Here is a 15,980-nt window from a genome sequence, read left to right as displayed (position 1 = left end):
GTGTGAGGGGAGCATGTGTGACGTATCAGTGTCGGTGCAACAACAACCACCTGGTATATAAGTAGGTCTACAATGAGTAGCGACCATTAAATTATCTTGAAAACATTTACTTTATGTGTTTAAGGAATATTTGGATTTTCATACATAATTATTTGTTATCTTGGTAAATTTTTAGTTTCAGCCAAATTTGGAAAAATGCAATAAAAATATATTTGTTGCATCAGAAATAGTGTGGTTTCAATGAATTTAACGTTTATTTTGACTGCAAACCATCCGATTTAGAGATTTACTATGTAATTGGAGTTAAAAAAAAAAAAAAAGTTTTTTTCCAGAACAAGGTAAATGTCCAGGAGAAGGCCGCACCCGTTTTTCAAGTATTAACGACGAAAAACGGCAAAAAAACGACCAGATTGGTGTTGCACATCGCATAGAAACATGAGGAAATGAATAAAAAAGAAACAGAGTTACTCTTACACACAAAATCTAAGCATAAACCTACTACTACTTCAATTATGGGGGATCCCAGTGGGAAACGGGGTTTTTGGGTGGGGGGAGGAGGAGAAAAGTGATTTTCGGGGCACTACCGAACCTAATACACCCACCTAACCTTACCTAGGGCCCTGTACCCCTACCTAGGCCTAGCGGGGGGGCTCCGCCCCCCTGCGACCCCCCCTTAAGGCCACAGTGATTTTCGGGGCACTACCGAACCTAATACAACCACCTAACCTTACCTAGGTGGGCCCTGTACCCTACCTAGGCCTAGCGGGGGGGCTCCGCCCCCCTGCGACCCCCCCCTTAAGGCCACTACCTAACATCCATCAAACCAAATCCAAAGTGATGGTACTGCTGTATACATCGTTATACTACCACCATTATAATATACTCTATAAATTAATGAAGCTTACCTTAAACTGTTGGTTGATAAAAATGTGCTGGTGCTTTGAGGGAAAACGTGAAGCCGTTGCAAGGTTCCCTGACATGCAACTTAAAGTAGGAAGTGGCCAGGTACCCGACAACCACATTGCACTGCAAACAATCGGTAGGAAATCGAAGGTCTGTCAAAATTAATGCCAGAAGGGCCAGCCACTACCTCTGCCATAGGTACAGGAAGACAAAATGCCGTTTTTTGCTTCATTATTCGAGTATTCAGTCAAACAAGGATACCAGTGGACACTAGACAGGTAACTGTATTACTCCGCTGAAATGCTAGTGAAACTTAGTTTTCGACTCAAGTCATTCGTAATTGGTTATGAAACCCATGACGTCATAACGATGTCACACCTCTCAGCCAATAATGAGTAACTGGAACTGCTTTTGTTTGCGTAAGAAAGTAAGTTAGAGGGCTCATTAAAAGTAAACATTACCGTAGAGGAAACACCTCTCCCGACTTAGGAAAAATTCGAGGTAAAAACTTAATCTTTTTTTTTCTCTGTAAGTATGCATTAGCGACAATAATGTATTGAGAAGAAGTGTTTTGTTATCACGTGCTTTACTCGGGAAAAATATCAATATAATAGATTTCCCATAATGGTTGAAACTGAAATAATACCGTTATCTTTCTTAATATTTCAAAACTGATAGCATACTAGCAAATATTCGCTTATTTGTCAAAGCCTAGATATTATTCCTAGACTCAGGTGTTAGATTTCTTTACTTTACGCTTAACATTCACATCTCTATATTAACAATTTCTGGCCAGAAAGCAAATGAGGTTATCTACACATTCTTGCACTTCAAGTTACATTATGAAAGAATAAATTATACATAAAAAATGAGCAGAAGGACTTTTAAGAAAATAATATTGTAAACCAGTTGAAAAACTAGTGTTCCATATGCCTTGATATTAATACTTAAGATATTTCGATTATAACCATCTTCTCCATATAACCAAAATTCATCATCATTCATCATCTTTTATTCTTCAAAGAACAGGTAATCTCTACAAATAAAAACATTAGTAAAGATTACATCTCAGAAAGCTTAGATTATTTTTCTAGGCCTATAAATCATTTTGGCAACATACAGGCAGCTTAAACACAGCCTGAAACTTCAACATTCAAAGAAAACTGGTTGTAATTCATATTCCTCAAAGAACAGGTGATCTCTACAAATAAATTCATGAGTAACATTACATCTCAGATGGCTTAGATTATTTTGTAGGCCTATAAAACATTTTCCAACATACAGGCAGCTTAAACGCAGCCGAAATCTTCAACATTCAAATAAAACTTGTTTTAATTCATATTCCTACATTGAAATTGTTGTTATGACTGTTGAGCTTATTAGGTCTACTGTCATAATGCTGCAGACATGGTTATGTTGACCAGTCCGAGGAGCATGTTAAGTGTGCTTTCATTGCTGGCACCGCTAACCTTATCACACCACACTTGAACTGAGCAACGTAAAGATAAAAAAAATCAATTCAAATCACACAAATTAAGAATTATACCAATGCATAAAAGGGATCATATCTATTAAACCATAAGGAAAATAAGGCCAGGTGTGAATTCACAAACTTTTCGACATGAATGACATTACAAATGAAAAAAAAAAAATAGCACTACTTGGCAACCTCACGTTGAGTCTGAGAATATAGACGATACAAAAAGAATCATGTCGCATGAGATTTGAGCCCCACTGTACCTTTGGCTAAAACTACAACACTACCTAATGTAGTAGGCTAGTGGCAGTATTAAAATAGGATATCCCAACTGAAATATATTACATGAGAACCTAACGTAGTATTAAATTATTGGCTAATGGAAGATAAAATGGACTTGAGACTGACTTAAGTCCACGACAAAACGGCCTACCTAAGCTCCTACCATAGGTAAGCTGCCAACGGCCTCCGGTCAAATGCACCCACCACATTTGAGCTCTCTCGCGAAGTCTCTCGTGGGGGAAAATGCACATTTTAGGAAGAATAAACGCAGAATAAACGACCATCAAACTCGCCGAGTCATTTTGAGATCTTAAATGGACCAACAATTCAAAATTTCGCTCACCTTTTGAACAAAAGTCCGGACATCGAAGCAGGTTGCATAAATCGTGTTAACCGCGTCTTGGCTGCTCGCCCCGAAAACAAATGTCAAAAAACGAGTCTAACTATTTTCTCCCCCTCTTCAAAAATTGTATAGAACCAAATATAGATGGAGTTTTGTCCTACAAATTCAGTTATGTAAACACGCGGGAATAATATTCTGCTGGAAAATATAAGTTAATAGACGAAATGGCTTTGTATTCGGATATGTTTGGTATGTAGCTAGTGACTGAGCCTCGAGAGTTAAAGAGACCTGTAACTTCAAAATCAGCTGACTGAAAAAACCACAAATGCATGCTTTGGTGTGAAATATTGTCTTAAAATGAGAAGGAGCTTGCATGTAACCTTAATTTTAACTAATATTATTCTTTCCGTGGAAATGGGCTAATTGGAGACAGTTGCAATAGCAGGAAAGCAGTGAAAATCCCCAAAACAATTTTCATAAATGCAATAACCATCAATATAGTATTCTACCTTTCATTTTTTTCAGAGATCGTAAAAGTTGTCTAACTTACTTAGCCTTTCAAATGTCAGATTGCTTTCATAATCACGACACGCTAAATAACGCGAAACTGTATACGTGATTTAACATAGTGATTACGAAATAGTCTGAACCGATTATGTGGATACTGGTGATTTCAAGAAAGTATTATTTAACTGGAAGATTTTGTCTATTGAACGAGGATATTTTAGGCAAAATTAGTCATGTCACACACACACACACACCGTACGATGGAGATTCACATCTTCCTTTATTGTTTCCTGCGTCTCATGATGACATCATGGAATTCAATGGAAAATCAAATAGATTAATATAAGAACCGAAAGGCTAAAAGTGAATCGCTTCAAAATATTAATCATTAAAAATCTACAGACATTTCAAGTTACACACACTTGAGTACACTTGAGTACGTGCACTATGCATGAAATCACGTCGCATACGGACACTTGGTTACGCAAGAGCACACTGAAAATGACACAATAACAAAACACTCCAAATAAATTACATCAACAAAATTGTTCATTCTTTTCTTCAAAAAGTGGAAAGGCGAACTAAGACTAATATTAATTATACAAAAAACAGGTGACGCTACCCTTAACAATGCAAAAGACCGAACCTCTCTTACTGTAAAAGAAATATATATATATATATATATATATATATAATTATAATATATATATATATATAATATATATAATAATAATAAACAATGGAGCAGAGGCAGTTTGAGTGTTTAACGAGAGAACCCGCTGTTTGATATTTGAATGACTCAGGTATATTTGAAGTTTTCGTTGGTTCAGTGTTTAGCCAATAATAGCCAAAAGTCGGCTCTGATCTGACCATGTATATGTACATATATATATATATATATATATATATATATATATATATATATAATATATATATATATATATATATATTCACATATACATACATATATACATATATATATATATATATATATATATATATATATATATATATATATATATATATATAAATATATATATATATATATATATATATATATATATATATATATAATGTGCGTGCGTGTGTGTGTATAGTGATTTGATGAGCAGCCAGTTGAACATATGCCAAGTTTACTGAGACACCTTAATAAAAATATATAGCAAGTTAGTTAGTGTCTGTAAGCAACTCTTATATGCCCAGTTATACTTTCATCGATAATTCACTTTGTAGTCATGATCCACCATTTTTGTTTGGCAATCCATTTCATGTCTCATGTAAGTTTACTAGGAAACCTGTAGATAACTGAGAGAACTTAGAACACCGTGAGATATGATTGACAACTTGTGGACCAAGCGACGGCCGACGAGGAATCCTCTAAAAATATACAGGGAACTAAAACTGATTTTAGAAGTCTGTCGTAATATAGTCAGCGTTCAAGCTCTTGGTTGGTTGGTCTATCACAGTATGACTATTATCAACCGTGTTCAAAAAATACTGACGAAAAAAAGGATATGGACTATTTGCATATGACAGAGATTACATCACAGTCATTTGTTGCGCGTCGTGCTGCATTTTCAATCGGTAACTGGGTCCTGTTGATAAGTATAAGCTAGGCCTATATACAGTTCTTTGCAACCTGCTGGATCTACTATACAGGCAATGGATCACGTGTGGCTGGTGTAGCAGGGGTGGATCATAGAGGGGGTTGTGGAAACTGCGTATGATCATAGACGTAGTACTTTCTATATAGTATGATCCCCAGTGGCGAAAGTTTTATATATATATATATATATATATATATATATATATATATATATATATATATATATATATATATATATATTCATAGCTGAGGAACACGGACAGGCTGCTTGTGCTCGGATACCCTGGGGTTAGACGCATAACTTAGCCATCGGTCGATTTTCATGGTTTTGACAGACATGGGCCGTGAGAAAATGTATAAACCTTTTCATCACATACACGAGAGGCTCATTATGTCATCTATCATGTAAGGCAGTGAGGTTGTTTTCAGTCTTGTTCTAGTCACATCTATATACTATTTTGACGGCATCTGTCTACAAGGCATTTTATTTGGTTCACAATTTTACGTTTCTTCAGGTCATTTGTAGGGATCCCATGTGTTTTTTCTTGTTTATAAGTAGTTCATATAATTGATGGATCCTTCAAATAATTCATAAATGTATTATGCATAATAAGTACCAGGAACATAAGGCAACTGCAAACTTTGTTTGTTACGCATGGGACTATACCACTTCAGTGATCTCCCAACCACCCACATTCCAGAGTAGCCCATATTTACCCTTCAAATTCTTCCTCTGGCAATTCTTTCTGAGATCGGTATGAGCTGAGACTGAACTAAAAGTTATAGCTTGAACTAAACTAGTATGTAACGAAATGCAAGTGTTTCCTCATGCAAAGAGAATACAATAAGAAAAATAGCTACATTCTCTGCTGCAGTATTTTGCACTATGAATGACTACACTAGTAACACTATCCATCTTCCATAGAATAGAGAGACGAAAATAGTCGTTATATGAAAAAAAATCAATAGATAGACGAATTAATGAGGATAATTTTTTTATTAATAGTTTGCTGGAATTTTTGGAACAGGAGGATTTGGATAATAGATTCGATCTCTTGAATAACAGTTTGTCAGTGCGAGATCTTACGTAAACTTAGAATATAAATCATGTTTTTAATCTTAAGGAATTACGTACTATCAGATGCATAAAAGATCCTTTATTTAATGTATAAAAGGACGTACACAAAGAACAGCAGCAATTAGTATGAAGGGCCTTGTAAAAGAACATTTTGTTGTACTGTGGAGTTATCAGCAGAAATCTATTTATCTTCATGAAAATAAAAAAAGAAAAACATTATTTGTAAGCTCCATTTGTCATCAGGGAATTGCAAAGTCATCTTCAACACAGCAAAACCTGCAAGCGTTAGAATTAAAGGAATTATGACTCAAATACACGTTGCACTAAACATTATTTATTTATACTAAAATACATCCATTCACTCCGTAAGTTCGTAACTAATCCGTGGCGCCACGTACGCCACCTCGAAAATTCTGGATAAAATAGAAGGCGACGACGAAGATTGTCACTGACTGGTTCGATAATGTCACACACACAGCGAAATGAAGGTCAAATAATTGTCTGAAAAAAAAGACTTTTAATTTCGCGACATTTTACAGACGCATCGTCATCCATCATCGGGAAAAGATGATTCGAGTCATCCCCTTCGGTATATTTTTCATGAATGGAGTTTATTTTTTTATTTTTTTTTTTCTAAAGTCATTATCCTGAATTCGTGTCCTTCATTCATGTTTGCAAAGGCCGAGGAGGAGGGAGAGATAGGGAGAGAGGGAGGGAGGGAAGAAGAAGAGGAGGAGGAGGAATTCGGGAGAGGGAGGAGGAGCAGTGTGCGATGAACAAGTGAAGGCGGAGGAACGAACTCTCCAAGTCCTTGCTTGCGTTGACGGCCTTTATTTATTGATTTGATTTTAACCCCGCCCCCCTCACCCCCCTTCACATTTGCGTTATGTCGCTCTTTGGGTCGTTAATGGGCAACTTCGACGATGACCCCTTCTTCGGGTGAGTTTCCCCCCCGAGGCGTTTTTGGGTGATATTTATGTGTGTGTGTGCGATGGTGGTGGTGGTGGAGGAGGTCGTGGGAGGGGGTTGGTTGGTTGATTGGAGGGGGAGGGGGAAAGCCTGACGACCACAATATGAGCCAACGGAGAATATCTGTTTATTTATTAATTTTTTACGGGCCTATCGAGTTCTGGCGATTAAATCGATTTATGAAAATAAGTTCTTGGAATCTCGACTCCATGATGGGAAATGGATTGCCGAAGAGCCTTATGTAAGCCGAAGGTGGACCTAGACCTACGCTGACGTAGGGTATGGCTACCCTAATCAAATCCATCTGTCTAAATGAGGCCTAGGCGATCTAGAAGATAATTCTACGACTAGATATTAATTTGGATTCTATTTTAGGGTAATGGCCAAAATTTTCGTGGGTAGAACCTACCTACTACCTAGTAGGTATACCTACTAGGCGATGGCCTAGTATGGACGAAAAGATTGTTACGTAGCTACCTACTACCTAGTAGGTATACTATATATTTCTAGGGAAAGAAATTTGGTAATTCTAAAATTTACCTGAAGTAGGCTTAGGCTACTAGGAAGATTAATTCGGATTTAGCCTATTTCAGGGTAATGGCCAATATTTTCGAGGGTAGGGGCATAGCTAGGCGATATGGAGGAACCCCCTATTTCGGGGGGAAAGTAATTTCCCTGAAGTAGGCTTAAGTATGTTTTAGGCCTAAGTTTTAGATTGGGTTTCTGTCTTTGGGTAACCTAGTAGGCTTATGCCTGTTTAGGGCTCTTTGTTAAGCTTATGGCTCCGTCCAAGAAGAAAAGTTTACTAGCCTACATAGGTAGTATAGGTACTGAAGGTAGTAAAACAGAACAATTCTGCGCATTCCCATCGGTCTCCTTACCGTAGGATAGAGTTTTACGGCATACTAATCCTCCCAAGTGATTTACCCCAGCCAAAACCCCGCATTCCCATCGCGCCCCCTGTACTGTAGGATAGAGTTCAAAGGTAAATTCTAAGTAAATTACAGCTGGCTCCCAAAAACCTAACGTTAAATTGTTACCTGATAAGTGCCCTTATGTACTACCTATTACCTTGGAATTGAGTTTTCTATACTTTTATCATTAATGATGAAAGAGTTGGTGGTGTTTATTGGTGGTTAATTATTATTAGGTAACTTCACATCGTTATCGGGAGACCGTTTGAAATGTTTTTTTTATTTTTTATGGTGAGGTACAACACAGGTAGAAGAGAACAGACATGTTATGATTGTCACCCTGGAATGGTTCTGTGCCTATGCAAGGCATATGGGAGCCATATGTTCAAGAAAGGACTGGATAAGAAAACCTATTACGTATCTATAAAGAACTAACCTAACCTAGTATGCCCCTGGAACCCCCAGTAAAGAAATTTCTAATTCTTGCCAAAAGTTCCCTGATAACACTGGTCGTGAGCAATAGCATTCCAGGATGGCCAGCATATGATATCATATCAGAGATTAATTACAGGTTATTTACAGTCAATCCTAAAAAAATAATGGTAAATTCTTGACAAGCAACTCAATTTTCAAGGTAATAAGCTGTGCCATGATAGTTACTACCTTATTTTTATGTTTTTGTGTGTCTTTTGGATATATTTGTTTGTCGTCTCCTGTTTAATGTTTATAGGATGTCCAGTCCCAAAGAGCTGGTACTGAACATGGCGCCCATTCTCACATATACGTAATGGTAGTTACCAAATCGAAAAGTGATACGATAGTAGTAGCCCTTTTTTTTTATTTTACCAAGAGAAGTTGTTCAATTCTATAATATCCAAGAATACATTTTGGTCAATAAATGATGTTCATTTTTGTCAGAAATGCTCAGCTTACATAGTACAGTAACCCTTACTTCCAGCAGTAGTGGGGCATAAGTTGTGGTGGTGTATCCGTTTTGTATAACTTCTCTAACACATCATCATGTTCTGGGTGAAAGCAGATGCTTAAACCATCCCCATTCTCTGGTGAGGGTGGACACAGCTGCTAACATAATGGAGGAGTTAGGCTATCTCAGGTCATACATGACCATAGGCCTAACAATAGTATTATTTTAATAATGATTCAGTAATAGCTGAAGTGCACCAAGTGTGAGTACCCCATATAGGTAGTAAAGCGTAGGTTCTTATGTTAAAATACAAATTACTACTTTAGAATTGGGTAATTTCCCATGTATGCTTTGAATGTTTCTAACATTTGTTTTGTTTGCAAAAGACCTAATGTATATCGCATGATATCAATTACTTTGGTATGGATCTGGCATCCTAAATTAGGTTAATTCAGTTGTGGTTGGTTAGATCACTTTTGAACAAGACAAATGTCAGAAATGTTCATAACACTTAAGAATATAGGAAAATTATATTTTGTTCATGAAACTTACCTGTCAGATATATATATAGCTGTATTTTCTGAAGTCCGACAGAAATTCAAAAACTTCCGGCACACACAGTGGTCGGCCAGGTGGTTAGTACCCATTCCCCGCCGCTGGAGGCGGGTATCAGGAAAAAAAAAACCCAGTCCCAGTTTTCTATTCATAATTTTTCTGTCGCCGGTGCTGGAAACACCTGGTTTTCAGTACCTCCGTCTTAGGATTTTGGAAAAACTTCATGGCCGCATAAATATCCTAATTGTCTGATTTATTGACTTGGATTTGTGGCTAGGCATACACTATCTTAAATTGTTTTGAATATGATTCATTTTTGTATATCTGAATCTAGTTAGGCTAGTTTCAGAGGGTGTTGTCTGCTAAGATAGGGTGTGGCTACCGAAGCTTCGTAGTTCCGCACTCGATATGCACGAGGGCTATGTGTCTTGCCTTCTTTGTTGAGATTTGTCATGTAAGGAGTGTGAGACTTTGTCTAATTCATAAGGAAGACGTATGATTCATATGTACGCAATTAATCAGTAAACAAAGTCAGGGTAGGCTAACCTACCTGTAGACTATTTGCCTAACCCTGTAGTATGGCCTACGGGCTATAAATATGTCTCTGAGGTAATGCCCTTTACGTTATAGATTCCATCTGTATCTTGGAATCTAAGGTGCTCGCTCTCCTATCATTGTGGTGAAAAGTGCTACTTCTGTAGTTGTTACTCCTAACCCTGTAATGTTGCCTTCGGGCCCTAAACAGTTTCTGTAGAGGGTATTGACCTTTCTCTGATACTCTATCGATTCGTAACTTAAAATCGAAAGTGCTGGCTTTGGAGAGCAAAAGTGAAGTGGCTAAGTGCAGTGACAGTGCCCCTTGTGTAGTGGAGGGTGCGTCAGATCGGGCCTTATTTCGCCTCTAGGCCGGGACCTCTGCTTGACTCCCAGGAACAGGGAGAGAGCATGTCGAAGCCGAGGAGGGTTACGAGGAACTCCCACCGATCTGACGTGCCTTCGGCAGACCTGAAGTTACTCCCAGGCTGCCAAGTGCGTGCACGAATCCTGAAGGATTGCTTCTCGTCCTCCGAAGCGTCCTCCCTGCGCAGGGTTTGGAGCTTTCGGAGGATCGCGCCCCTCTAAATAGAAGCTTTATAGAAGAGGACGTTTCACGTTCCTCTCTCTCTCTCTCGTCATGCGTTGCAGTGAGAAGTAAGAAGGCGAACGTCGCCTGAACTCGTGTACGTCTTTCCACCGAGAAAAGGGAAAGCAAGTCATATTAGCAGGACGCTTTGAGCGCGGACGTCCTAGTCTTTGTTGCTGTGAGAATAAGAAGGCGTTCCCTCCCCGCCCCGCGTATTCTCACACGATCACCCTTCACCTGAGACTGCTTCGTGCAGTCGGTTTTCCTCTCCGAGATGTCTAATGCTCTTCCCTGAAGGCAGTTTTCGCTTGCATTGACGCCTGTCAGGAGCGTGACGCTTTTCTGCACGCTTTTTTTTTGACGCTCGGCTTGGACGGGACGTTCGGATGGACGCCAGGCGCGCGCGCGGGTGCACGCCAAGCGCGCACCAGTAGACGCCGAGGCCGAGCGCACGCCAGTGGATACCGAGCGCGAGCGGCGCGCCGAGAGTGCTCGCTGCTCGCCAGTGGACGCCGAGCGGGCGCGCCGAGAGTGCTCGCTGCTCGCCAATGGACGCCGAGCGTGCTCGCTGTTAGTCAGTGGACGCCGAGCGCGCACGCCAGGTGTGTCGCCTGGCTGAACGTTTCTGTTGAAGTCTTCAAGCTGATTTGGGCCTAAAGATTTTTTACCTAACTTCGGTGATCCCTTCTACATCGCCTGCGAAGAATGTGAAGTAAGCAGTGCTTCGGAGGAAGCTTAAAGTGAAAAGGCAACTTCGTTTTCGAAACCCAGCAAGACCACGGGTTTCGTGAATTATAGAGGTCTTTGTCAGTAATATTGCTTTTCGTAAAGGTCCAGGATTGGATGGAGTTATGGAAAGCTCAAGGAAAGATCTCTTTTTTGCTCTACCGCAGTCAAGACTTTGCGGTAAGGCAGCTATGGGTTATGTAAAAGCTCGACGTCCTGCACGTCAGGACTCTCGGCAACGTTCAGTAGGAGTCTTGCAAAGGCACTCATCAAAAGGAGGAAAGCGCAAGACAGGACTTCCTTTGCCATACTGCCAATAAATTTTGCAAGCTTTTTAGCCCATCTGAAAGGGCTTTTCAGATGATAGATTTTGTTAGTTCCTAGTCGGGACTTACGCTGCCGAATTGAACATCGTCGTTCTACCTGTCGTAAGCCGTCTCTTAACAGGATTCTTGCCCCTTCCTCGTTTGAGACGGGAATCGGAAATAAATGCTCGACTTCCTGGATTACGTTTTGTCAATTCAGTGAATTTCCCCATTGACAATATACTATCGTTTTGTCAAGTAAGTGGGTATCCCCTCATTGACAAATTATTTATCTCTTTGTCCCGTAAATGGGTTAGTTCTCATTGACAAACTTCTCATTAACTTTATATTGCGTAAGCGGATAAGCTCTTATTGACAAGATTCGGAAGAGCTCTCATTCATTCGCAGACTCGTACAAGAAATAGACTTGTAGACTACGTCAATGAACGCTTATGTCCAATAACATAGAAGCTTGAGCTGTCCGCTTCAATTCTCTTGAGTTTTGTTTATGAAACTTGCCTGTCAGATATGTATGTAGCTGTATTTCCGAATTCAGCTATAGTATATATGTCTGCCAGGTAAGTATGAAAAAACTTTATTGCAATATAATATCATATTTTGCCTTGCGTTATTTTACTACTGGTTGGCTCAAGTCATATACGCTTGCTGTAGTTACCTCTTCGGATGGCAACCGAGAGGTCTATTGTCTATTAATTTAGACATTTAATCGTACTCCCTGCAGCCTTCCAGGAGTTTCCGATTTATTTTCTTTTACCGTTGTATGGTAGTGTTATGACGACACAAACGCATCTATATATTTAGCGTTTTCGGTGTTTCGCTTAAATATACCAGCTTGAAGAGTCTCTTTATGCTAAAAACAAAATTACGGACCTATTTCTTCGTAGAATAGGGTAGCTGGCAACCCAGCATAAAGAAGAGACGACGATCGTAAGCTGCTGCTGTCACTGTCCTCTCCGCCAGTCCAAACGAGGCAGTACCAGCTCGTTTCGCTGTCATGCGCTGTAGGTTACGTCTCTCTCTCCTGCGGATTGACTGACTAACCGTATCTCTGTGCTGGCAGTTACGTCTCTCTCTCTCCTGCGGGATTGACTGACTAACTGTATCTCTGCGCCCTACAATCACGGACTTTAGCCTAAGATTGAGGGGATTTCTTACATGAATGAATAAACATTGCATTCGTTTTTGCCTTACTATGTTCTCAGAGATATCGCTTACTCCTTTCGGTGCTCGTTACCGCAACGGTAATAGGACTACGACGTCACCGCAACGTTTTCACTATTATATGCTCTCCTGCTTAGGCAAAGCGCAGCCTTTTTTAGGGAAGTAAACATACTGTGTGAGGGAATGGATGAGCTTGCTGGGGACCATTTCCTTCCTAAAGAGTTGTTTCCCTGAATAGACTGCAATTCAGACCTCTACAGTTTTTTTTCCTACCGGGAAACTGAAATTTTATTAAAGATCTAGGAATGATTCTGAACATCTCTCGGTGCGTTAAGTATCACTTGAGGTGATAGAAAGAAGGTGGTCCGGACATCTGGAGAGGGTTTCAGATGTCCTGATCATAATCTGAAAGAATGGAAGCAATTCTGTCGTCCCTCCAGTCCTGGAAACGAGTTTTTGGAACCAGTGGTCCATATCACTCTGATCTTCCACAGCTCTCTCATATCTTAGGAAGTATCTCTCTCGGTCCCTGTTCGGGTTTACGAGAAAGAGCCTATTATAACAACAGACGTAGAAGTAACGATCCTCTAGAGGTTCGTTACAGGATTGCAAAAGTCCGTACGAATCGTCTCGATCGACGGCAGCAACTACTGTCTTCCGAGTGGAATCTTTCTTTAGAAGTAGTGAGAGTTATGGAGACTTTAGGGACGTCCTTTCATACATCTCTTCGCTATGATATTGAACAGGATGGAGGTTGTTTTAGTCTTTTTTCCCCTTTTTCAAACGCTTAGGAAAATGTAATAAGATGATTTATACCATATCACAGGGAGCGCAATGACGCTAATCGCCACCCCCATGTTGGCCTTCAAGATCCTAGATTCACAGAGGTCAGCGGTCCTTTCCAAGACCCTTTCCGAGAGAGTCGGTCTACTTTAACACGAAAAGGTACCTATAACCTCTCCGCTCTGATTCTGACTACTTCAGACTATCGAGATGTTGACAGCAGATTGCCGTCTTCCCTTTCCATTTGAAGAATGGGATAAGCTGGCAGTCACAACTATTAAAGAATACGCAAATATGTTGTTGACGGCCTTTGGGCTCAGAGATTTGCTTCTGTCAAACAACAAAGCCCTTCACGATCTTTGAGTTCTGTGGAATCTCGAAACTCGCTCACCATCTACTTTTTGTCTCACCGTGTTTTCTCGGAGTCAGACACTCGTGCGAGATCAGGAGACACATAGTAGCCCTGAGTTTCTTGTTGACGAAGTCGGTTGCGTTACACACCCCGATGATCGTTTAACATGAGACCAGGTTGGACTGTCAGGCATTCGTCCTTCGGGACTGAATCGCCTTTTTGCTCCTCGCTCCTTTCTCCTGGCACCAGAAGCTCGAGTCAGGAGTGGCTCAGGAGTTGATTCACTAACGACGTTGGGTTGCGTTCATACCACAAGGTTTGCTTAGCTTGAATCGCCCAGGCAGTCCAGACACTCATCCTTCAGCGAAGAATAGTGCCTTATGGTCTTCAGGGTACAGCCTTGCTGTCCTTGGATGCGTCTGACTGGTCAAAACTGGTCGGCGTCACCTGACTTTAGTACAGACTGACTGACTGTGCATGTCCAGATCGAAGCTTTCAATATGGAACTTAGACATAGTCTGAAGTTCTTGATGTCAAAGCATTCGAACATCTCCTACCTGTTAACTTCTTGCACGTGATCAGGAAGGCCCTTTTCTAACCACCCTAGATACGACAAAGAGGGTTAGTGAGGTTTTCAGCCATCGTCAGAAGTTTTGGCATTAGAGAACACAAGGCGGTGCGTTCTCTAAGCCTTCCGTTGTGGCCTAAGAATGGAAACCCGTCTTGTTCTTGGGCCAGGAGCTTGGAATCAAGGATGGCACAAGTTATTGGGCAGGAGCCAGAGAGAGTCCTGTGCCCTGTCAGGTCTCTCAAGTTTTATCTACATAAAACTCAAGAAAGTCGAAGTCGTACGGACAATCTGCAGTGTTCCGAAAAGACCAGACTTGCCCATATCGAAGAACACCCTGGCTTTATTGTTAAGGAGTTCTTTCAAAAAAGCTCCTTCATTGTGTTGGCACAAAGATTTGAAATCTTTTGATTTGAATGCTCACGAGGTGAGGGCGCGGCCTCGGAAGCATTTCCACAGAGCATGGCACTCAGCAACATCCTGAGTACCATGTTTTAGCGAAGCAACTCTGTGTTCAATTCACACTCCCTGCGAGATGTGAAGATGACATATGAGATCTGCTGCTCGCTAGGGCCATACGTGTCTGCAGACACAATCTTGGGGGCGTAGTACCACTCATCCTATCCTGTAGAAAATGGTTAGGAAGAGCTCTTAATTTAGTAGTTGAGTCGCCGACAACGGTGACTTCTTAACTCTTAAGCCTTAGTTAACACACCTTAACTTTGGCTAGGTTGGTCAGGTGGTGATATATATTTTTATATATATATTTATTTTACTTCTAGCCCTCATGGTATGGTCAATATGGTCTAGTCACGTCGTGGTCTCGCCCCTGTTGACAGATCATCTGGAAGTGCACCAGCTATAATAGGTCTCTACCTCGCTGGCAACTCTAGTAGCACAAGCAGACTTACGTGGCAGTAACCACGAAGCCAGCAATGCTAACAGGTGGAACCAAGATGTAAATCATCTGCATGCATTTGTTTCCCAAAATCCTTCTATTCTGTCCCTTCCCACCTCCAACGGTGGGATTCAGCTATATATATATCTGACAGGTAAGTTTCATGAACAAAATGATATTGTTATGATACAATAAAGTTTGTTCATACTTACCTGGCAGATATATATAATTAAGTACCCACCCACCTCCCCTCAGGGGACAGTGGAAATAAAAATTATGAATAGAAAATGGGACTGGTTCCTGATACCCGCCTCCCAGCGGCGGGAATGGGTACTAACCACCTGGCCGACCACTGTGTGTGCCGGAAGTTTTTGAATTTCTGTCGGACTTCAGAAAATACAGCTATATATATATCTGCCAGGTAAGTATGAACAAACTTTATTGTATCATAACAATATCATTTTCTAGTTTACACGAAATTTAT

At 40.4% G+C, this 15,980-nt stretch overlaps 3 protein-coding genes across 7 annotated transcripts in view; 2 read left to right on the top strand and 1 right to left on the bottom strand.

Moving 5' to 3' along the window:
- The window catches only part of LOC135198844 (E3 ubiquitin-protein ligase TRAIP-like), a 65,591-nt gene extending 62,431 nt beyond the window's left edge, over positions 1-3,160 (bottom strand). Inside the window, exon 1 of the mRNA XM_064226814.1 lies at positions 3,006-3,160. The gene's annotated coding sequence lies outside the window, so the exon portion shown is untranslated. The remainder of the gene's footprint in view (positions 1-3,005) is intronic.
- LOC135198691 (E3 ubiquitin-protein ligase TRAIP-like) overlaps positions 1-15,980 on the top strand; it is a gene marked incomplete at its 5' end in the record, with an annotated part of 425,152 nt that overhangs the window by 112,863 nt on the left and 296,309 nt on the right.
- Positions 6,944-15,980, top strand: part of LOC135198687 (myeloid leukemia factor-like) — a 69,705-nt gene continuing 60,668 nt past the window's right edge. For 2 of the 3 annotated variants that reach the window (XR_010310865.1, XM_064226509.1), the window contains exon 1: positions 6,945-7,135. Coding sequence is in view for 2 of the 3 variants with exons in the window: in XM_064226509.1 (XP_064082579.1) it covers positions 7,083-7,135 (53 nt within the window). In the remaining variant the exon portion in view is untranslated. Of the gene's footprint in view, positions 7,136-15,980 lie in introns of all 3 variants that reach the window. The other variant, XM_064226510.1, reaches the window with a different exon arrangement.

The sequence above is a fragment of the Macrobrachium nipponense genome, chromosome 22 (assembly GCF_015104395.2).
Source record: "Macrobrachium nipponense isolate FS-2020 chromosome 22, ASM1510439v2, whole genome shotgun sequence".
Taxonomy (NCBI): domain Eukaryota; kingdom Metazoa; phylum Arthropoda; class Malacostraca; order Decapoda; family Palaemonidae; genus Macrobrachium; species Macrobrachium nipponense.
The sequence above is the reverse complement of the archived record's forward strand: the minus strand, read 5'-3'. Positions and strand labels throughout refer to the sequence as shown.